At 41.0% G+C, this 25249-nt stretch overlaps 1 protein-coding gene across 1 annotated transcript in view; it reads left to right on the top strand.

Annotated features, from left to right (window-relative positions):
• The first annotated feature begins 1112 nt into the window (after positions 1–1112).
• Positions 1113–25249, top strand: part of LOC109466674 (LIM domain-binding protein 3-like) — a 29956-nt gene continuing 5819 nt past the window's right edge. The window contains 14 exon segments of the mRNA XM_019764412.1: positions 1113–1325; positions 4552–4703; positions 10090–10174; positions 14480–14607; positions 15340–15369; positions 15807–15833; positions 16402–16611; positions 17733–17756; positions 18459–18646; positions 19341–19454; positions 21441–21585; positions 22821–23027; positions 24418–24594; positions 25033–25213. Of these exon segments, the coding sequence (XP_019619971.1) occupies positions 1221–1325; positions 4552–4703; positions 10090–10174; positions 14480–14607; positions 15340–15369; positions 15807–15833; positions 16402–16611; positions 17733–17756; positions 18459–18646; positions 19341–19454; positions 21441–21585; positions 22821–23027; positions 24418–24594; positions 25033–25213 (1773 nt within the window). The 5' untranslated portion in view covers positions 1113–1220.

Below are 25249 nucleotides of genomic sequence, written 5' to 3'. Positions count from 1 at the left end.
TATAAAAAAAATCATGAACAAGAGTGACTTCTATGACTACTGATTGACGAGAGAAATGCCGCCGTCAGTCTTAGGATAAGTATGAATTAGAGCAAAGTTATGCATTTTGATTATCAATATGCTGTGTTTCATGCTGTCATGCAACGTAGCCTAATCAAGTTCTTTCTGCAAATATGAATTTTTCTTTTTTCGAGTCCAATATAATTTCAATATTTGTGGCAAACACGAATTTAAAAAAAAATCTTTTATTACTTTCAGGATCTCACGTTTATCTTGTGTCAACAGATGAATAGATAGCTTTTAAAATGTTGACAAGATTTTAATTTCGATTCTCGAGCTAGCTCGCATAGAATTTTGGTCGATTTCTTTGGTGGAGAAAAACTATCATCATGGCAAAAACTTTCAACTTTGTTTCTAGTTCTCCACTAGCTCACAACTTCACCGTTCAAATTCCTTGTTCGAAATCTTTTTACAGTGACAGTTTCTTTCTCAGTACGGCCAAGCTTTGGAATTCCCTCCCTGACAAGTGTTTCCCACCAACCTACAATCTACAGGCTTTCAAATCAACTGTTCACCATCATCTCTTGACATAGCCATGTTTCTCTCATATTAATTTCTAGTTCAATGCCGAGAAGTGGCCGTATAGGCCTTGCATTGAACCACTCCGGTCTCAGTACAGGTGCCTCCGTTATCGACATGAAAATGGGTTCAGGTGTATTTTTTGCTTTAACTGAGTAAACCTGTACGTCACTGGACTGTACAGGTCCATCCTTGGCTGAAGGTTTGCCGTGAGTAAGCTCAATTATCCAATTTGAACCTCTGTCTGGCACAAATCCTGTTTCGACTGCAATCCGTGGGCGGGCCCGTACCAAAACAACTGCCGTTGGGTAATATGTATCAAGGGCGTTTGAAAGAAACCTATTAACTTGATGTTAAGTCCGAAGATCATTAATACCTGTACAGTAGCATAGTTGTCAGTAAGGATTAGTTTTGTTTTTGCTTACTCATAAGAATTTTGCTCAAAATTTAGATGCGAAGTCGTAAACAGGTCTCCCTTTTTTGGACCATACCACTGCCTAATAGTGCCGTGTGCAAAACAGTCTCGATAGGACAACGTGCCGTGTGCAAACCCCAGGAAGTCCCTCACCGAACATCGCCGTCCTTCGGACGGGAGGCAAAGTTTCTCCGGTCACTGCTTCTGGTACACAGGACGTTACAGCATGGCGTCGGGCCAGCAATACCAGGTCACTCTACCGGGGCCCGCGCCCTGGGGCTTCCGCCTCTCGGGCGGGAAGGATCTCTCCTCGCCGCTGTCCATCTCTAGGGTAAGAACTCCTCACGAAATCTGTCAACTTTCACTGTACTTAGCGGACTGTTATGATCACTGAACCCTGTAATTCATAGAACTGACAGTCTATGGAAGGAAATCGTCTATGATTGTAGGAGAGACTGAAGTATTATTCTGTCCCCCTGCCAGCCTTTTGTCTCACAGATTTTGCTACGAATCTGCCCTGGTCTCATTTTTGTCCCGTTGGTGCGTTCCGGGCATACCTATCTTCCGCAGCCCAAAATAGGCGGACCGCTGTGCTGGGGACCGCAACGGAGCCAGGACATTCCGACACTAGCCCTGCTCCCCTCCCCACCTCAGCTAGTCAGAGAACTTTCCAGACATTCGTGACACACAACTGTCAAGCCGTCTTACTGTAGTTTTAGAGCTGCGAACTGCAGTGAGCTGTAAGTACGTACGCGAGCTAAATGTAGGCCCCCCTCCCTCCTCCGTGCAGACGACGCCCGTGCACTATAATTTCATGCCGTCATCATTTGACAGAAGTAGAGCACAGAAGTGGCAGGGCTAGTTTCCCTGTCACGCAAGCCTTTTACTTTTGGTTTGTGTTAAAAGGTCTGCAAACACTCACAGACGTGGATTTTTTTTCCTAGGATGAGATCATCGTGAACGGTTGCCCTAACTCCCCGCCCTGTTTTCAAAACGATGACACACAATAACACGGCTGTTCCATGTTGCACAAACACGTCTATTGTGCGAAGTTTGTATTGCGATTGGTTCCGCTTCTGCGGGCTTCCTAACAGTCGGACAATTAATTACAAACGAACTAATTATGGTTTTAATTAGAGGGATTTGCCGTAAAATAGCTGTACATTTGCTTTCCTTACGGGTATTAGGAGCTATAAAGTAGGAAACATAATCACCCGTTTTTACCCTGCCATAAATAAATGAGTGTGCATTACGGGTGGGAGGGCGAAACCTTTTCACAGGAATAGAACCAAGTATCAGCTTACAAGTTATCCCTGACCCGATCTTATATGGTCATAACCAACTCAGATTCGTCTATCAGCAGCAAAGCACTAATTTGCCTGATTCCTGTAGATTTGAGCTGAGTTCAGGAAGTATCAGTGTGCCCTCTACAGCTAGGCAAACTGGACTGTCAAAAACCCTGTCCACAGTGTGTTGCTGAGGGGTTAAAGTAAATGTTTGGAATTACCCAGACATTCCTCTTGGGTCAGTTGCTGCTTGCTACTCCCCTGCCCAGGAGTGTGAAAATAACTGCATGTTGTAGACAATTTGAAGCCAGCGTGAGAGATAAATCACCTAGTAGGGCTTTAATCAGGGCGATGAAACTTGTAGTTTTCAACTGTCAATCAATCAGTCATAGTTGATTGGCAGCTGCATGAGTGTATAATCAGGATATCCCATAGTTAGGGGTGGGTGGGTGCATGTCAGCTCTATGAATGCCCAAAATAGGTACCTCAGAAGAACTTGATTGCAGATAATTTAAGGGTAGACAGCTATGTATTAACTTACATTCTTTTTAGTTGTAGGAAAGTCATTTAGAAGATGACTAGAGCAAGAGCAAGGGGAGTTAGAGCAAGGAATTTATCGTGAAACGCTATAACCTCCTTGGATAGAGGTAGAAGACAAATGACATTGAATGAATAGATTGTAAGGAAATGCTTACATGTGGAAGGAAATGGTAATTTCTTGAGATGATGAAAAAAAAAGTAAAAGTAGTGTCAAATTGATAGTAAATGATATTTTACAAGAATAGGCTTTTTGTAATTTGGATGCTATCACACTATACCAGTGTGAAATTCAATATACTGCATATACAGTGAGCCTTTCATGTCAATGGTATCTCTTTCAAGTCTTTGTGTTATAAGGATTTCAGATAGGCATATCACCAGAAGATGAAATTGAGGGAATAATGAGTGGTTGAGTTGGTGTGGCTTTTGGTTGCTATCTAGAAACATCCTTTATGAATTATGTAATGCATTCTTGAGGGGTGTGGTGCCCATTTTGTAAAGAATGTATTATTTACTTTGAAAGCTATTAAAGATATCAGAGCTCCTGCACTGTAGTCAAGACAGACAAGAAAAAATTATTTATGTGTGGTACAGTCAACTGTGTATGTGTGATCATTATCATTGCCGCAGTCATTCCATCAGATCGTACAAATGAAAGCAAAATGGCTATTTTTGTTTTAGAATAATCGCCAGGAGTGTTTAACAACTAAATATCTGTTAATCCTTTGAAATGTGTGCCAAATCTGGTGACCAGGAAACACAAATTGCAGCAAGCATTCCCCTGCCTATAAGTTAACTACTAGAGTAACTGGTCCCATGTGTGCCCTGCCTGCCAAATCTAGGAACTAGAAACCATGCAGAAGTAATATTAGAAGTACAAGTATACTGCACACACCACAAGTTGCACCTCTATCCAGCCCCTCCCAGTGCCAAGGTCCTTCTACACATACCACAAGTACTGGGTCCATTTACTGGCACCCTGTATAAACACACTGGAGAAACATAATACACTGTCAGTTGCCCTCCAAGCCCTTGGTTGATGATTTTGGCTAATCACTTGTTGCTGTATCCAAGCTACTAAGCATCCATATAATGTCTTTGTCAGCATTTCTGGCATCATTGTATCGTACTAAGCCATAGAGAAGTCAGATTGTGTACTTGTTATTATAGCTGCTATTTATCTAGCCTGACTAAATCGCGCTCCTGGCGGCCGCCGCCCTAGGTTGCCGCCCCCCGGGTCATTAACCTCCAGCCGAGAGCTTGTGTATACACAGGCTACTATTTATCATCATTGGCAGAACTGTACTTCAAAGGAGTGTTAAAACACAAGTCAAGAAATATTCTGATGAAATACACCTTAATCACTGTTTAAGAAATAACTTGATACAGTCAAACTTGCCGACCACAACTGCTTTTTCTTGGTCCCGATTTTTTTCCATAGATGTAAGCATTAACTAGGACTGGCACATGGCCCAATTTCTGCCTATGACAACAGTGCCATTTTCAAGCATGTTTTTTTATGATAACTAGCAAAAAATCTTGATGAAATCGGCCAGTCTTTTGGTCAATGGGATAGCCAATTGTAAAATGATACTGAATTTTGCTGCAGTTTTCTGTATTGTCTTTTCTCCATGCCTTTTGCATAAGAAGACCACTTGGTCTAAGAAGACCCCTTTTTCTGAGAAATTTCTCTGTCCCCAAGTTTACGATGATACAACCTTTTGTCCACAGGTAACACCTGGGGGTCGGGCTTCTATGGCCAACATTGCTCCAGGGGATGTGGTACTGAGGATCGGAGCCCGGGCAGCAGAAACACTGACACATATCGAGGCACAGAACATAATCAAGACCAACGATGGACAACTAGAGCTCACTCTTGTCAGGTAATGTACATCTACATGCCATCTTTTATATTTATAGGCATCCAGTGCAATTTCAGAGTGGCAAAAATATTCTAGATGAGAAAATCTGTAACTTATACTGTCATTTCTTCATCATTGTTTCATACTTGAATTGTTAGAAATAGCCCCAAAACAAGCTACATGAGGTGTCTCTTTATATGTTTTGGGTACAGTCAATAAATAGCTAGTATCAGCCTACGTTACAAAACAAGCAACGGTTTTCCGTCAGTGACAGCACATTTTTGCCTTGCAGTTATCAGTATGATATAGGATAGGCTTGGTTCAACATACTACATTAAAAGAATGACCAAAAAATTTACTTTGAAAATCTAGTTTTGACCATCAGTTGATGCCTTTAATTTTGAATTTGCATTGGGTATCTTTAACACTGTACAGAGGTGTCCAAAATCTAATTTACTGTACATACCAATACTCTGACTGTTATATTCAGGACACACTAGGGTAGGATATATGATATGTGTCCCTCTTTTCCCCATGAATTTTTGATAAGACATTTGTTTGAACCAGGATCCCCTCTAGTATACAGACATAACCCAGGAGACCTGACCTAATCACCTAAAAGGTAGACTGTTCTAACGAACTAGGTTTTGTATTTCAGTCAGGAACACCAAAAGCAACTGTACTTCGCTTTATGTTTACAGTAGCAAAATTTAACAGTCTCAGAAAAATGGAGGTGTTCACAGAACTATACATGTATGTTCGCAGTGGTGGCAGGTGCAGGAAAAAGAAAGTTAGCGATTGATGTTCAGTGGCAATGATAAGTTCACGGTACAGAAGTGACTGAAATCTGTAAACGTACTGCGAAAAAATCGTGAAATGCAGTATGCATCAACATGGGTGGAAAAACAGGCCTCTGATTGGTTAGGTCATGTTGCACTAGAGTCTAGACTTAAGTTATCAGACATGTTTTGGGCCCTCCTTCAACTACAAAGGGAACCAAATCCAACTTCAATCACATGACCTACGGGCATGTTGGTATGATGAATATCAGAGGTCTAGACTAGTAGCTTGTTGTTGACAACAAAATTTATTAAATCCAAGATAATAGCATTGGGGATACAGTCAGATTCAATAACTGGATCATGTTTTTGGCCAATATATGACAAAAAGAGATCACAAAAGTAATTCATAACTTGAGCAGGTGACTTTACATGCCCGTAGCCAGGGGGGGTTCGGGGGGTTCGGACGAACCCCCCCACAAGGCTCAAAGGTCCACTTTTTGGTCCACTTTTTATGTAAAGGTCCACTTTTTGGTCCACTTTTTATGTAAAGGTCCAATATTTTTCTTGAAAAGATGGACTGGAATCGTAGAAAAACTGCTTCCTTTGTCATTGAATAAAAATTTATCTCTGATTTTTTCTTGGAAATCCTCTCAAAAATGCACGAAATGCCATTTTAGAAGGTTCATTTTTCAAAATTTTCCGGGGGAGCATGCCCCGGACCCCCTACGAACCTCGCGCCTTCGGCGCTCGAGGTCCCCTCAAGCAGTGGGAAGAACCCCCCTATCAAAATCCTGGCTACGGGCATGCTTTATGTTTTTGTAACTTTCCCATTTTATTGTTCCAATATACAATCAAATTAACACCCGTGAAACAAAATATTAATATGCCTACATACAAAAGATAACTAAAATCAGGTTTAGAAATTCAGGTATAATGCAAATGATATATGCTAAATCTAAAAAAATTACAGTCCCTCACCTATACTTATAACCTACTAAGTTAGCCACACCAGCAGTGCTAAACAAATATTGATTAGACCCATGAAGAGTTTAAAGGTTAAGGGGAGGGGGGGGGTAGAGTTGTTTGTTTATGTGATAGTATTATAAGAACTTACCAAAGTACTATGTGTTACCGATAAGCTATATTTGTATGATATCCGAAAGGGGGATGTTCAACAGTACACTTTTATATGCTGTGTTTTTTTAAATAACAGAATGACATAGTTGATGTGGTTGGAATGTGAAGATTCTCCGAAATTGAATATGATGACTTTGTCTTTATTCAGGAACTTGTTAATTATATGTTATACATGTCTTTTGGCCATGCCAGAAGTGTAACTACATGGAAAATTAAGTTTGGTATTTTACTCTTGGCAAAAAGCTATATCAAACTCCAGCAAGACCTTGTGTTGTGACCCCATCTAGAAATGTATAGTAAAACAATGAAGTGAGGCCTCAAACAAAACAGGAGTTCACAGGTTTTCCTTTTGTAGCAAAAGTTGGGAACTTGTTCTTTGGACAATGATTGTCCATGACCCGTAGTAACCCCGGTCGCCATCTTGACATCTGATACAGCGCAGCCTAAAGTATAATTACTCCATAGATATGCATCTATAGATGCCGACACTTCAATACTATAGCATAGACACTCCCATCCTAGGTATGTTACAAATATAGCCTACAGGAGACCTTATATATATAGTGGTGACACTTCTATATATTGTGCTATGTAAATTACATCATTATGGCTTTGAGTGTGACCAATTTTACATGTGAGAGAAATTTAGTCCCAAAAGTAGTTCTGGGAGAATGTGAAATGACTTGTGCATTGACCCGAACAATAACCTAATTAGACATTTAGAGTGCAAAAGGTCTTCCAAGAAGCAAGGAAGTTCTCCTTCAAAAGTTTTTACTTGATGTGTACGGAGTTAGTTATTAAAGGCATAATGTTAATGTTATAAACATAATTGACCATGAATGAAAGATTCCACTTAGAAATGTGTGTACATTGACTTTAAAAAGTGTGGTAAAAATCTTATCTATCAAAATCTGGGTTGTGGCCTTGCAGGGCTGTCCTTTATCTGAACTGTTGCTGTCAGATATTGGAACAGCTGAAAACACAGTCTGGTCACTTTGAAAACGTTTCAACACCCTTGGAATTTGTAATCTAATTTAATCTAATTATTTCAGCTTTTTTTGTAAATAGCTATATAGTTGAATTTTGTCAGTAGAAAGAACATGCTTCCCTATATGTTATTGTTATAATTATGATTAAAATGGCATCTTTATTTCTGTTGTCACATGTTGTATTGAACAACAATCTATAGATATAGTCCAAAAAGCTACTTGAGGCATCTCTTTACTTTTTGGGTACCACCCATAAATAGCTAGAACCAGCCTATGATACAAAACAAGCAACTGTTTTCTGTCAGCAACATCACATTTTTGCCCCACAGATATCAGTATGCCATGGGATAGGATTGGTTCAACTTACTACATTACAAGAATGATCAGAAATTGACCTTGAAAATCCACTTTTCGTTAGATGACTTAAATCTTATTGGATGCCTTTAAGAGGGATTTTCCAAATATACATGTCATAGAAAATGTAAACTGACCAGCTTGAAAAGTCCAAACCTACATATAGTATAGTATACAGGGTTGGGCAACAAACAACCTTGGAGGCAAACTCAGTCTCCTTCACATTTGACCCCCCAAAATAGCACCCTTCCAAACATAGCCTGCTGACTGGGGAAATCTCACATTACCAGCCCCTCCTCTTCTATCTATAAAAGCCAGTTGAACTCCATATTTACTCTAATATCCACCCCCAGAATGTCTTAGAATGATAGATTACATCCATTTTTTTCTGTATATAGAAAATCTGATAACGTAGGTTGAGTTAAGGCAACTAGGTTCATGTAGTATATTGAGGATCGGCAAGGGACCAGACTTTCTAAAACAGCCTTTGGGTTTTCCGTTGTGAAATAAACGACTTGAAAGGTCAAATTGTTTGAGTAGTGAGTAGTATCAAGGACACATTCCGTTTCCTTGGCTATTGCTTGAGAAGTTTAGACAGTTGCAAAATTTCATTGAAAAATTATTTCAAATGTTATAAACAAATATGTTAGTTTATGTTGCTTTGAAATAGTAATCCATATATCTAGGTTTTTCTAAGCTGTAGCTTCATCTTGAAATCTCTGCATTTAAATTACAATGTACCATCAAATACTCAATTGTAATTTTGTGATAAGGTAAGGTAAGGATATTAGCTTAATAAAAGTCCTACCTGACTTGCAATCATAGCTTGATATGTATAACTAATATAAACAAGCTGTGTTCAGTATATGTTTGGATTAGCAGTAAATTTTCTTTGTTAGCACTTTCAAGTTCCAGGCTGGAAAACGTATTGTTACAACCTGTGTATTTTTACTGTGGAAGAAAAATGAAGGTATGAGACAAACATGACCTCGGCAGGCACATTCCTGGGGTTGAAGACCAGGCTTTGCCAGACTGCAATGCCCATATTTGGTGTGGAATGGACCCAGTTGCTGATGTCATGGGGGAAGTCCTGTCCTGGCGGCTGGGATGGCTGTTTGTGGTGTCCGTGGTGACGGGCTTGCTGACGTCTACTCCAACTTCCAGCGGTTTACATCCATGGTTCAGTAGCTGGGTCACACAGGAACTACCACATTCCACTGCCATTTGTCACCATAATGAAATATTCATTCAGCAAAATTCCATATTGTGTTAGGCTTAGGCCAGGATATGAGATGATGAGGATGTTAGACCACGTCATATGGATGACTTCTGCGCAAGCATGAACTTTCGTCCGTTTCCAAAAAAAAGTCTTTAACTCTACTGTAAATTGTACAAAGCAGCTGCAAAATGAGCAAATAAATGTTGTAAATTGCAAAATAAGATTAAGAAAAAACAATCCTAATGTAAGATAGATGAAAAGAAGAAGACTACCACTTTTGATGATATGGAAAGATTTTGTCCAAACTACACAGAACCATATGTAGGTCAGCATAGAAGCAATGGTGGAGACAGAGTTATCTCAGTGACAGATATTGATAAGAGTCTGCTAATAATGGTGATGATAAGTGTGTGATTATCAGAGTACTTATCTAAATCACTAGATGACAAAAGAATATAGTAAGCAGATGTCACGACACCTGTTTGAAGTGAATAAAGAGATGGCTTGTTTTGGGGCTATTTCAAATGGTTCAAGTATGAAATGATGACAAAAATGTGCTAAGGAATAGCAATATCAGACAGATTTCCTCATCCAGAATATAATTTGCCACCCTGAAGTTGCATAGGATGCCTGTAATGCCACCTGTACTTCTTGTCCTTAGTCATCACTGGGGGTAAGTAGCCAAGAGTCCAGACAGGTGTTGAGTCAACAAACATGAGTTAATGATGTTTGGCTGCTGCATGCCATGACTTTTGTCAGGCTTCCTTTTTGACCTGGAACGGAATGCCCACTATGTCATGTATGTACGTACTTTCACGCTATTAGCAAGATGTTAGGTGAAGCCGCTTCATCTACATCTACCTACCACTACATTCTAGTGTGTTTCTGAGTTTTAAACTGGACTGTACCATTTGTGTGTATTTCAGAGGGGACGGCAGGGGGAGACCAATGCCAGCAACCCCGGCTGGGCCAGCAGCTCCCACAATACAAGCCCAGCCAACGGTAATAAAGGTGGGTTAGTCCATTTGGGGGGTCGGCACAGAAATCAAAATATTATACATTCCTTGTAGAAAACATCAAGAAAATTGTCTCCCTACTTCGGCAAATAGTTTCATCAGATGTGTAAGTCACTGAATAAAGATACTCTTTTTACACAACCAAGCGGTTTATTCAGTCAACGTTTCAGTGACTGTCTAACTCGCTGTAATAAACAATTATGTATATATCACTCTCCTGTACGTTTGGGGCCGCACTGTACATACTGTTCCCTGTAACCAGGTAGATATGTAAATACTTTACATTTGGGAATGCATCTATTTAAAGTGACACCTGTGCTGCAGTGCAATGTGAACCAGTTAGAATTGCCCTGAGGAAGGTGACAGACGGTCAACAAAACGTCGGCTGTGAATAAAACACTTGGTTGTGTAAAAAGAACATCTTTATTCAGTGCTGCCACTGGAACGTGACTAAAATAAGTCCGTCCAGACTTGTTTTGAGGAATTCTCAAGGACATCTAAAACAGGATGTTACACTTAGACTTCCAACAGTGTGACTGTGATCTGGTTCTTAGTAACTTAACTGACAATGTCGTGACTATATATGGCAAAATTCCTTTCCAACATTGGCACTAGATTCCTTTCCTTGAAGGCTGGATTGAATTTGGTCAGAGATAACTGAAATGTGTATCTTAGGCCACACCAATTGAATTTTGATTTGTTGGTTCTCAGATTTTTTAGAAAAATATGAAGAAACAGGAAAAAATAAATAAAAACAGACCAAGGCATCCTCTGATAGCCCCATGTGCTACAATAGGAGCCATGAAATCAACATATTGTGCTGGTTTGTAATTCAAATATTTTAAAATTTTAATCAGATCACTGCATTGATAGATGGAATTCAAAACTGTGATAAAGTTAGCAAGATGAGGCGTGGATTTTCTTCAAATTTATGGGCCAAAATATGAACATTTGGAGTAGATTCAGCAAATGAATATTTTTCTCTTTGCAAATCAGAAAAAAATGAAGCGGGCAAATCTGAGAACCAACGTATTAAATTGGTGTGGCCTAATATCAACTTTGGTACATGTATATTTATGATGTCATTTATATCTAAACTTGGAATATGACCAAAAATGCTCAGAGGGCATTGACACTCATTTTTGTCTGTATAAATTCTTACAGCACTTGAGTTTTGAGTTATACTATTTCTGACTAGCTATTTCTGTCAATGATATTATATGGTAATTAATATTTCCTTTTAACTTGACTCTTGTTACTATCTTTATTTCTACAATGTTAACCCTCTATCTGCTGACCTCCCTTTCTATGTGGGTTCTCAGTCTCAGCAGTCTGCCTACCTTAACCCTTGTCCTACCGATGGGGTACTTCTTTACAGTGTGCAGTTTATTCTTTACTCTCCTGCTCAAGCCTGGCCTTTCCTCCTGTCTAACAAACCTGGAGACAACCAGGTCTCCTCCTCTAGCTGAAAAACAAGGGACATAGAAACACTATGTGGAAACACGGACACCCCTGGCTCCCATGAATCGAACCTGGGCCGCCAGCTCAAGAACCCCACATACCAACCGCTAGGCTATAAGGCCCGGACCAGTTCAGTTGGTGGCACTTGAACCACACTGTTACACTACTCCCCCTTTTCTTTTGTAATACAACATTATACATGTAACTCCCAAAAACAACTGTAAAATTTACAGTAAAGGAATGGGAGATGTTACTAGTACTAGCTAATAAGACCAAACCGTGCAAAAAATATCAACAATGGTTTGCCTTTGGCAAGGGAAGTATAAAAATAAATCTAATAAACTAAACTTATCTCTTCTTTGATAAAATTTACTGTCAAGTGAAACCATTATCTCCATACATTCCACTCCTCATAGTCATACTGTCTACTGTTCTCTTATCTACTGTCCCTAAATACTTGAACTTTACTGGTGCATTTTTCTGTATTTATAAGTTGCATGTTTATATGTTTCCTGCATGAAACTTGCCTCTCACTTTGCACAGTGTAACTGTTAGTGTTGTTTGTTTAGTAAATTGTTACATAAATGTAGTAACAGGACAAGTAGATTTGAGAGATTGACTTGTGCTGTCACAGACTAGTCCTGTTGATGTGTTGTGTACATGTCAATGTTTGCACTTTAAATTTGGTATGATACCACCTATCATTGGTATGATACCACTTACATGTATCATTGGCATTTAATGTGTAAGAATGAGTTCTATGTTACACACTTTATGTTTGCTTGTTGAATTTTGCTTAATACACTGTGGATAAGCAATCAGTCATTCACACAATTAGCAGCTATGAGTCTTGTGTATATTAGGCTTGTTCACATCCTGCATGTGGGCATTGTCACCCTAGTGATAGTTGCCTGAACTGCAGCATGAACTGAGCATGTTCCACTCACGCATGTTTTACAGAGGTTCCAGCCAGCCAGCGTGCCTGCCATGCCCAGTGACACCACCCCTAGTGCAGGATTATATAACCCCACCCCCACCAACGGCCTGTATAACCCCACCCCTACCTTAGCCACCAGTTCAGTCAATAAGCTCTACAACTCCACCGCCAAGCCGTTCATACCGGGAGGTGGTGCGAGTGGCGTTGCCTCTGTCCCTACTGGTTCTGCCAACGGAGTCAGTAGCATAGGCAGTGGGGACAGCAGTGCTTTTGCCCCTGTTCAGCAGGCAAGTGCTTCTTCCACACAGGCCCCTCCCCTGCGCATCCAGCGCCCAACCGTCTACAAACCCCCGCCGAGCGTCCCGTCACCGCCACTGAGGGCGGGGTTTTCCCCGTCACGTATCAGCCCCGTACAGTCCGGTACGTCCGTACAGACCGGACCGTCCCACCTGAAAGTGTCCTCGGTGTCCGCTCCCGTCACGCGAATCTCCCCGGCGGCTCCCACGCGGCTGTCGTCGCTCCCTGCCGCGGGTCACACCCCCGCCACGGGCGGTCCGCGGTCGCCCACCAGTCCCGGGATGGTCCACAGCCAGTACAACACTCCCATCAACATGTACGCCCTGGAGAACGTCACAGAGACACTGAAAGGGCAACAGCTTCTACAGGAAGCACAGAACAGGTTAGTCAAAAAGGCCTGAGCAGTACTCAAAGATGTATTTTATTATATAAAGCGATGGTAAGTGATGGTAAAGTCAGGTAAGTTAACACCTACAGTTATATGCAGGTAATGTTGTGAAATATATTCTCTTGGTATATAGTCTCTTGGTATTGGAATGTAGAGGTACAAGCAACAGCATTATGTAGAAAGACGAAGCTTGAAATCAACTGTCAGCAGCATTCAGTGTATTGTACAACACGTGATGATCAGGACATATATAACAGACTTTTGGAAGACCATGTGACCACTGTGAAGGAAAGGAAATGGACCATTGGTGCCATCCTGACTGTTATGGAGGACAAAATGCCATTTGCAACGAAAGGCTACATGTTGGGACAAGGATATCAATTGGGAGACCAGTGAAGTTCCTCATAGCACAGGCCAACAGGAGCTGTAAACAGAGATGGTTACCGTATGTTGACTGGTCCGACTTCATTCCCAAAGCAGGACAACTCCAAGAGTACACAGCCAACCTACCCCTTATCAGGAAACACCATCGCCTTTTCTAAATATACACCGTACAACCATCAGATCTGGAGCAGTGAAAGAATACAAATGGCACAGATGCCCTGGAGAAGCCAACAATGTGGATTCAATCACTGTAGCTTGCTCTTATCGCTCTCAGGTGTCAAGTCCATGTGTTTCTGTAAAAGCATAGAATTTTCTTTATTGCTTGTGATTGAGTTACATTTCAGTAGCTGCGAAAGTCTCCTCTTGATAGCTTTTTCAACAGTCTTCAGATACCTGTGCACTGTACCATCTTCAATGATGAGCAATGTCCCAAATTACATAGTCTGGTACTTTGAGGACTAAAAGATTCCCTACAGCATTTGCTGTTTTCTCCCTGCAGAAGGCAAACACCAAGCACCAAAGTACTGTAATTCACTTAAGCTTGATGTTCATGGCAGCAAAATTTCACAGTCTTAGAAAAATGGAGGTGTTCACGGTGGCGGCAAGTGACTGTGAAAACTGTGAACATGAAAGTGAAAAAATCAGGAGTTACAGTAACAAGCCAGGAGGGTAAAGAAAGAAACCTGAAAAAGATTATGTTTCCCTACAGAACAATATCTGAGTGCTCATGATAGAGACAGGTGGGTATAAAAGGTATGGCAGACTGCCCCCCTCCCCACAGCAGACAGGGAGGGTAACTTTGTTTCACACCTGGTTGTTACTCCCGAGAACAGAGCGCCCCCGGAGGAGGTCCCGCACCTGGAGCGGTGTCTGTGCTCGCTCCCGCACCTGCACCTGCTCCAGCACCTGCCCCAGCACCTGCTCCTGCACCTGCACCTATACCTACTGTTGCAGTGCCCAGGTACAACCATCTACCTAATTACTGTGGCATGCTTTCTGCAAGGACGTTACCGGTATATCGAAACGTCCTTGCTTTGTGGAATGAGAACAGTCTACAACGGACATAATGTAAACATCTGTTATACAAAAAAATGATGTAGGGAATAGGCAGCAAGGAACTTTACAAAAAGGGAACAGAGGTACGACCTTGTAAAGATTTATGTACTTGTCTTCAGCATGTGTTGAAGTTCCAAGCAAGTATGGTAATGTGTAACTCATGGTACAAGTTTACTTATCAAATGTAGTTATTCTGTTTATCTCATGGTTTTGGTAGTTAGGCCAACTCTGTTTAAAAGCTTACAGACTGAGATATCACATGAAATGAAATGCTACAAAATGTACAAATGCTACAAATCAATCAAACTAAAGAAGGATGCAACAATGATGGAAATACCTTTATTAAGACACACTAAGGAAACCTCTAACTCCTACTTTTCGAACAGAGTTGCTCTCATTATTGAATAATTATTATATTATAATATGACTGTCCAACTTTGAAATAATATGAATCACACCTATATTCCAAGCATATAAGCTGTTCTAGAAAGTAAGGTTGCTTGCAAACTGAAGCGCTACTGTAACAGCAGCTCCTATAACAATCTATTAAAGTGGCTGAATGCTTTGCTATCTACCTTTTCTACCTTCCCTGTTCCCCCAATGTTTCCCTTCTACCCTCCCTCCTGCTGCTTTCCAGTGAGCCTGAACCTTCTCTGCTGCTAGATAGGTACCATCTAGCTTCAGCTTTTCTGCATCATAGCTTAAAAGCCTTTTTATACAAATGTAGCATAATTCCCCACCCACATCTGTCTGTCATAGCTGTCCATTTGTGTCATGGCACAAAGACTTGTGTAGTTTCATCCTGTAGTTCTCTATAGTCTTTTGCAGAGTAGATTATTGTCCAGAACTGTTGCCATATCTTGTATCATTCATTCACATGTACAACCTTTTTGCGTTTTTATTAGAAATTTTATCTCAAAATGCTGCTGAAGTGGTTATGCCAAGGAAATTGTAATTGTAAAATTGAAATACACATACATGTACATGTAAAGCTCCATGGAATCATGTACACCAGACATGTACATGCACATCCTCTGCGGCGCTTGCTCTCTGCTTAACTTCATACACTTACACCTGATGTTCCTTTCCATACTTCTGCAACAGCCATCCTGCTCCTTCTCATGGTCCTAGGTGACTATGCTTCCACTCTACTTCATTCTAATTGCCTGCCTTGCAATTATTTTTTTTTACTAGTGTGTAGAGTTTTCTGCCTTGGTACATAAGTTGTCAACTTCATATTTTAAGAATCAAAGACTGATAATATCAAATGTTGTTCATGTACAAATGTATATGGTATAATGCCAGTGATAAGGCTAATGCTACTCATGTGTAAACTTGATCAATGCTGGTCCTTTAGATTTGGACAGACGCTGAGAGTTTGAAAAATGCAATGAAGCCAAGGCTTGTACATGTTACATTCAAAGTCCCTGTCACACATTCACAATCTTCCCCCGAATTTGTTCCCAAACACCGGCAGATCTAGTTTGGTCAGTGTTCAAGTTCGTGAATCTGTGACAAGAGCTTATGATTGTGATTTTCCAAATTCCTATTGTCTCTCCAGATCTTGTGAGACCAGTGTTTAATATGTAGATGGCATCCAGAGTAGACATAATGGTCCATGCTGAGGTGTGATGTTCATGCTAAAGACTGTGGATCTTTCTCCCTGTTCTGTGTGTTTATCTGATATTGTGCACTTCAGTGTGGATGTAGGAGCCATCAAGCGTGCGGGCGAGGCCGGGCTGGGAAAACCCGCCGCGCCCATCGAAATCGAGGCGGGCGGCAGGAAGATCGTGCACGCGCAGTACGACACGCCGCTGGGCATGTACTCAGCCGGCGCCGTGCAGGACACTCTGGAGGGACAGCTGGCAGGATTGGTCGGAGGCAGGCCTGAGGTGACCGCACCACAGCGGTAAGCTGCATGCCCTGGACAAACAAACAAACAAACGGGCACAGCGTCACCATCTCGGATTGTCGGCATCGTGGTCTAATCCTGAGCATGCTGGGAAGTCTCCTCAGTTTGTGTGTGTGTGGAACTCGCGCTTCAGGCTGAACTAACAGGCACCGAGATTGGCCGGTCTGAGTCATGTGATCACAGGTTGGAGACACGCTACCACCCCCCTCCCCCACGATATACCCCCCGGCAGACAGTCACAGGCATGGCATGGATGGGAAGTACTGATGTCAGACCAGGTCTGCTGCATGGTTTGCACCGTCCATTCACAAGTTTGACATCCCCTCCATTCACTTGTGCATAGTACCTCATTCACTGCCTTATTTATATATTACTCCAACAGCCAAGAATTCATGATTGTGTAGTGCTTGATTGCAACCCCTTGTGTGTGTATACAGTAAGTGACAAGCTTGATTACTTAAGGAGATTCTATAACCACCTTGGTTATACATTGAAGTTACAGCATTTTGTTGCCATTAATTGCATCATATTTACATAGGCCAAGGTGGAATGGCTTGAACATAAAAGAATGTAAAGTCTTACACAAAGTTAAATGATTTCCTTCTTGTTACATGTATGCTATGTTGTATTATTTTCTAGTATAACAGCATGACATAAAGTCAAGAACTGAGGATTGGTTACAAATAATTTTTTAAATGTTAATTTGGCTCCAGCTTTGTGTTTGTTTTCTGTTAGTAGTCATGTTTACATCTCCATTCACAACATTATGTATTTTCAAGCGTATCATGCATGGAAAAGCTATTGTAATACGGTGTATAACTTTGCATTAGTTTGCATGTAATACTATGTAAGATTTAGACATCAGCAATGCATGTCCACAAATTCTCCACCAGATACTGTCATAGGCTTTCATTTATTCACCCATGCTTGCATGTGCCACACATGGTAGTTAGTCAACTTAGAAAAGAACCTTAGCAGAGAATCATGTCTTAGTAGACTTAAAATGCTTTTCTATTCTGCTTAAAGTAATAATTCTGAGCGCTGCTTCTGTAGACCTCTGTTCATGTATGCTCTTCACCACAATGCTTTCCTTCCATGCTGCTGTACTGTTACCATAGCCCTGCAGATCAGCCTGTAGCTAGGTGACTATACTTCCTTTTTTCTGGTAGCCGGTCCTGTGGCACCACAGTAACTGTAACGTCTTAATTAACTACTTCTGTTATTTTCTGTTAATTTGTTCGTGCTGTCTCTAAGGTTGATATATATGGTACTACCTATATATTACTTAATCTCAAAAATTTATATTGATACAGTAACTGTTGGATTGTTAAAAGTAATAGTGTTGCTGCAAGCACTAATTTTATATCTAAAAGTAAAACATGTCATACATGTACTTCCCAGATCGTATGCTTTATGTATCTTTGATATACATGTATGCAAGAAGCCCTTGTTATATGTATGCTATATTCTGGCTTGTATTATATAGTATACTGTAACAAATGTATCTTTGTCATTTTTTCAAGAAATTGATCATTATTGATGTATCCATTGTCTGAGCTTCATGAAACTATAAGTTCTACATGTAATTGTATTTTCCTTGACTATAGGTTGAGAGGGTCAAAATTATGAAATGTTCTGTTTTGTCTGAGGTGTTTGTTTCTGTGTGCCACTCTTTCATTTTTAAGACCAGATGAGTTAAAGTTTTGTCAAGAGAACAGCTTGAACCGATTCCCCAACTCTTTTATTTTTTGTTAAACCTATAAAAGACTCTTGGGGCAAAGTTGGTTGAAGAAGTAGATGTTGATGTTGATTGGATGTTTGTGTCGTGGTCTCGTTCCCCACAGCAAGCCGGGTACGATCGACACGTCCTCCGCTGTGTACCAGATGATCCAGGAGGAGTCAGCGAGGAAAGCGCGTATGCAGCCCCGCGTGGCGCCCCCTCCGCCTGAGCCGGTCGGCAGGTCCGGCGCCGGCGCAGCCCAGTCACGGTCCTTCCGCCTGCTGCAGATGATGACTGCAGAGGACGAAGCCGGTAGGGCAGCGGAGTTTTTTTCTTTTATTTCTAATTTTAACTACCCAAAACCCACAAATTTTGGAAAAGGTGGGACATTGTGTCTTCCATGGTCTACAAAAGAGAAGTCAAACCCTTCAGACATAGTTCTAGACATAGCTAAAGTATAGTTTTAGACAATTGCCTCTTACTATGTAGATTTTGAACAGTTGATGACTGCGGAGGACGAAGCCGGTAGGGCAGCGGAGTTTGTTTCTTTCATTTCTTCCTTTATTTTAACTAGTTTTTATTACATCCTGCATATTTTGACTGTAAATTGCAGTTGCGGTGTGTTGCAATAACTTTGTTAATTTTTTGTGTAATTATATCTTTTAACCTTTAGTTTTATATGGTGGTCACTGACCTTGTACATGACCTTGCTGTGCCGCCATGTTGTTACAAAAAATCGTTGTTAACCACAACCTGAAATATTACTGGGCAACCTACATGTAACTATTGGTTTAGGTTGCCCAGTGGGCAACCTGAGAAAAACAGTACATGTATTTGGAACCCTGACCTTGTAGGTGACCTTGCTGTGCGATGTTGACCACAACCTGATATATTGATGGGCAACCTACCTTTTGGCTTACATGTAGTAGTAGTAGTAGGTTGCCCATCAGGTTGCCCTGGTCACTGACCTTGTAGGTGACCTTGCCGCGCCGCCATGTTGTTACAGAGATCGATGAGCAGGAGGCGCAGCGCGAGCGAGAGCGGGAGGAACAGGAGCGGCTGCGGTACCAGGAGGCCGTGGAGCAGGAAGCCGTGGCCTCCAGACAGATGGACCGTCTGGGTACTCCATATCCCCCATACAGACTCACTCACCACTTCTCTCACTGCTTAATTATCACTTCTGTAGGTGCAGGGCCGCTGGTGGTCACATCTCCGCTCCACTGGTCTCCTACTAACAACAGTCTTCTCATCTTCACTATGTAGAGTCTAAACCTCATCATGGTGTAGTCATAACTTGGGAGGTTTTGGAGAACCGCTCTTTCTTGTAGAGAGGTGTTGGGGAAAAGACTGTTTCCTACTTTAGCAGGCTTCTGGTTGCCTAAATGACTCCAAAAAAACAATGTATTGTATGCGTTGGTGAAGGTTAGATATCCAGGTAAACAATATTGTCATAGAAAATTCAAACTCTACTACAACTGTAACTTACAGTAACTGGAAGAAGAGTGGTGTCACTCGAAACTTCCGTAAGTTACCTCCGTAATTTATCCAATAGTAGAGTTGTTTTAGATCTTGGAACAGAAGAAAAAGCATCAGACCATGTATGCTTTTCAGTTTTCAAGACTTAGTCACTAACTTGTGGTCACATGTTATGACATGCAATGCATGTATAGCAGATTTTCACTCAAAGCAAATATCTATATCCAGAGCCAATGCTGCTTTAATATATACAAGCTGCATGGAATAACCTATGTCACTTTTCTGTCACAAGTATATAGGTCTTTTTAAATCACTTCTAGTCTTCTTTTCAGGGCAACACAACATCTAATGCTTCACATCTTACCAGGGCCAGCATGTGGGGCCACGTTTTGTATATACGTAGCTGTTGATAGTGCCTATTGTACCATATACTGCTGCATGCATATGGTGTAATAATATAATTCATTCTTCTTTACATTTAAATATCCAAGTAGATTTAGGAGTAAAAAAAACAAAACTTGCTTCAGTTCTGTACTGTTTTTATTATAAGCAATGTGATAATTTTTCCACCCTGCCTGATGTACTGGACTGGGCATTCAGCCTCTCATTATTATTGAGCATTTAATCTGCTATTTTGAGTCCACGTTCACATTTTGTTCATCTTATTTCACTTATTTCTGTGAAAGATTTGTTTCCACCCTGTTCCTCCCATAGTTACAATGTACAGTTGTCAATGTTACCTCATCTCTACCTTTCCTTTCTTCTCAACTCCTTTTCAGGTGTCACTTACAAATCCACTTCAATTGTTTTGACAAAATTTTCATTATTTCCTTGTGTTACCAGTAAATGTACATGTACAGTCCTGGTTCAAATTCAACACTTCCAACCCTTTCAGATTCACTGTGGTACACTGTCATCATTTCCACAGGTTTCACTCACTTTCTTTTGTTCTTTTGTTATGTTCGTTCTTTGGTTTTTGTTTCCAGCAAATTCTAACCAAGACCTGTCCTTCACATGTGGTAAGGTCTAGGAAAATTAATGTTGTGTTTCTGGTTTCATTACTGAAAAAAACTAGGGTTGGTAGGCAGGGATTGTCTGAGTTTTTTTTTTTTTTAGATTCCGGCTAAAATGACCCAACAAATAAAGTTTAACAAAGCGGCAGGACTGTTTCAAGGTCCCATCCACCTGTTTGCTTTTGAACAAATATTTCACCCGATTCACTGAAAAGTTGCTTCTGAAAATGCGTTAAATAAATAAATAAATGCGTTAAATAAATAAATAAATGACATTTCATACGTAGATAGAAAATTCTTAAGGTGGACCAGCGGTTGATTCAAAAATGGCTTAAGTCAGTGGAGTTTTGCTAGGGTCTGTCAGGAAACTGTAAACACAACATTTTTCCTAGGCCTAAGTTACCTTAATTTGGTGTACATGTAGCTTCACTTGTCCATGTAACACTACCAACATTGTACAACACATCTCCAAGCAGATTCTGTGGGGCAATGGGAGTCTATATTAGCGGCCTTTAAGTGTTAGGCTGCTCCGTTGGCATATTGGGTGGTGTACTGTTTCGCAGCCACCCAAAGATCTGTTTAGAGATTAAACACACCCCATTGTTATTCCCCATCAGAACTGGCGGAGGCCCAGGCTGCCCTGTCTCAGAGGGAACGTACTGGACCCCAGGAGCTGCAGGCCGTCACTGCCAAGGAGATGGAGAAGGCCGTCCAGGTGCCCGTCAACGTGCCCAGCTGCCAGGGCTGCGACGGGGACGTCTCGTAAGTCTGCACAGCTTTTATCAAACTATATGAAGAGTACAAGACATAGTGGCAGTCAACTCTTGACGCAATGTTCATAAAATGGAAAGAAGCTCATTTCAGCACCAAGGACAGACACAAATTCACACAATATACTACATTACATTACTGGAACAAAAAGCCTGGCATATCCAATGTACCAAAAAATGAAAAGAAGCTCATTTCAGCACCAAGGACAGACGCAATACTACATTACATTACTGGAACAAAAAGCCTAACATATCCAACTGAAAAATATAAACACAATCATTAGATTTAAAAATGATGAGGTCATGTTATCCAGCTATGCCCTTCCAAGTGAAACAACTATGGGCAAGTAGAAACATGAAAACCCCTGGCTCCTGGGAATCAAACCTGGGCCAACAGCTCGAGAACCCAACGCACCAACTGCTATGCTTATAGGTCTGGACCTGTTAGACTGGTCTGTTAGTGGCGCTTGAATCTCATTGTTACACTTGATGTTTCTGGACCAGGGAACACTTCCTTGACGATATGGATTTTCAACCCTTCCCTCACTTGTTTCAACCATTCATTGTTCAGTACTCCTGTCCTCGTCTGTCTTTTTGTGTTCACACACATCCTCAAGAAGGTCAAGCTTCTATTTTCATGTTGACGCCATCTTCTCTTGACGACACGCCCGCCTGTCTTCTGATTTTCTCTGTTTTCGGCTGTCTCCACATTTTCCCCTCTCAGCTGACCAGCGCTGTTCCTACAGGTAAGAACCACCACACCTCTCTTCTAGTCATCTATCTCCTAAGTTTTACTGCTTTTCTCTGTCATTTTTCTTGAAAGTGGGCTTTGTGTGATTACAAGCTGTACTGTATTACATTTTCATTGACTGGCTTCTTTAATTTAAGGTAAAGGTAGTCACATATTAACCTTTTCTTTTTTAGGACATTTTTTTTTTATCTTGGGGAGGGGGAGTCTTGTCTTATAGGAAGAAATGGTTAGGCAATAGTGTAACATGGTTATAGGTGTACTTGCTGTCTAGAGGTTGTTATTCTAATGATACATCATTGCACGGTCAAGATTCGTCTAAGGGCCTGCTTAAATGTAAAGAGGGGTAGGCCGTACAAGAACTAGGCAATCTGGTAACAACTAACTAATCATTTTTATTGTTACAGTAATGCATTATATTTTAGTTTTGTACAAATAAAGACAGTTCAGCTTCTGACCTTCAGTATTGCCTGTTTCAGGGGCCCCATGCTGAAGGTAAAAGACAAGTTGTTCCACGCCTCGTGTTTCAACTGTGCCGAGTGTGGAACCAACCTGAGAGACTCTGTCTACGTCATGCTGGAGGGTAACTACTACTGCGAGAAGGACGCCATCGCTAAGGCCAAGCCGCCGCCCGGATACGACGTGATCCTTCTCGATCCAAAGGGAAACCCAGCAAAAACTACTGGGTATGGAGTGGACTACTAAAGAAGCCCTCTCTGTCTGCCATCTACGCTTTCAACTACTTCTGTTACAAGTTTTTCTCCTGTCAACTTTTTTTCAGTACAGTTAGAAAACGCCTGTTATGTTCTTTCCTTTACTCTATATACATGTATTATGCTTCTGGTTGAGTTGCTTTAATTCACTTATGTTTATGGAAGGAAAAGTTCACAGTCTGAGAAAAATGGAGGTGTTCACAGAACTATATGTTCACGGTGGCAATAGGTGCAGAAATAAGAAAGCAAATGATTTGTTCATGGTAATGATAAGTGCACAGTAGCTAGAGGTGACAGCGAAAAGCATAGATATAAAAGCACCGTATAAAAGTCAGGAATTACAGTATTGTAGGACTTCTATGAAGAGAGCAGTTGAAGAGGAATTTAAGAGCATTGTCTGTATTGATGAATGTACTGATAAAAATGACACGATGCTGAACATGCAAGTAATTTAATTTTGGCCAGTCGGCTTTTATTCAAATGAAGCTGTTCTTCACTTATATCTATGTTCTAAGTAAAATGTATCTACATTTGTACTTGAGGCTGTCATTCTTTTATTTTTATATCAGTTCTTACCATAGGTATGGATGAAATATATTGTTTTTCCTCATATTTTCTTATATTTCTTCAGTCTTCTCCTGCCTTGCACCACACTTAATTATTATTATTATTATTTTTGGGTATTTTTTGGGTTAGTGCATCATTACATTAATGTAAAATACATGTAACCTGTCATGTTTTATCCGTAAAATGTGCTGTTTAAGGATGTACATGTAAGGAAAAAGAGATTGTCATGAAGAATTTAATGTCAGTCCACATGTAGTTGATAGAGAAACAAATAATTGCAGTTCTTTTATACAATGTACATGTAGTATATGACTTAAAAACACATATGAATGAGTCTGTTTGCTATTTTTTGAGATATTTCGGAAGTGTCAAGAAAATGTTAGATTTTCATCAACCAACCTACATTGTAGTCTGCAACCTTTTGTAGTCTGTTAATGGGTGCTATATGGCACCAAATATGGTACATACCGGTTACACCATATATACCTCTCTACACTACACGATTCTAACATGATATACATGTAAGCTGCCTAGCGTATTTGACCAATTGCCAACGTCACGTATCCGTTAAGACTTGTGTGAATAAGGTCATGTGTCCGTAACTCTTGCGGTTTATATCCGAAAGTGGTTGGTCATTACCTATCCTAATAAAGACAAAAGTGGTTGTTGATAACTCGATCCCTGTGTACCCATGTGTTGGAATTACGCTCAGCATCATACTATGATTACTACCAACACAGATGAACTTCCATGATAATGTCCTAACCTGTGCACACCGTTTCCTGTGTTACCCAAGCGCGCCGGCGGTTACGACCAGCACGGCTCCGAGCGGCGTGGGACGTCCGGCCGACCAGAGGAGACGAGTGGTGCGGGGAGACCGCCAGGACCGTAAGGCCAAGCCGATCGTGTACGCCAAGATGGGCGCCGCGGGATCCAGGACTCCGCTGTGTGAGAGCTGTAACCAGATCATCAGGTGAATTATTTACACCTTGCGGAGAAAGAGTGGAAGCTTGATTTGGAAATTTCTTTGGGTATTTTCATGTTTGTGATACAAAACAGTTTGTTATTGACAGGGATTGATATACGTGTATGTGTAATACTAAAAACTGTTCAGAAACAATTGCGATTATTTCTTTTATACTTTGTAGGTATTGCAGCAAATAAAAATCTACATACACCTACATTGTATATAAGCCCAGTATGAGGACCGTTAAAGGTAGACATCAGAAACACCTACACAGCTCAAATTTTACATTTTGTACCTGCACTGAGGTGCATACATGTATTCACCCCGTATTTTTAGCCCTGCAATGAAGTAACTTTTCATGCTGTTGGACTTGGGCTGTTAAGTTGGCGAGCACATGTGAATCTTGAGTTATTATTCTTACCAAACTTGCTGTGTTAAACCCAGGGGTCCTTTCGTGGTTGCCATCGGCCGGTGCTGGCATCCTGATGAGTTTACGTGCGCTCACTGTAAGTGCAACCTGATTGAGATGGGATTTGTGGAGGAGGAGAACCAGCTCTACTGTTCCACACACTACAAGGAGTTCTTCGCTCCTCTGTGTGGCAAGTGCAACGAGCCCATTGCTGAGGTGGGTCCCCTCAAAGTATCAATTGTTAGCTTTTGT

This window comes from Branchiostoma belcheri, unplaced genomic scaffold (genome assembly GCF_001625305.1).
Source record: "Branchiostoma belcheri isolate BF01 breed outbred unplaced genomic scaffold, Haploidv18h27 scaffold17, whole genome shotgun sequence".
In the NCBI taxonomy this organism is placed as follows: domain Eukaryota; kingdom Metazoa; phylum Chordata; class Leptocardii; order Amphioxiformes; family Branchiostomatidae; genus Branchiostoma; species Branchiostoma belcheri.
The sequence above is the reverse complement of the archived record's forward strand: the minus strand, read 5'-3'. Positions and strand labels throughout refer to the sequence as shown.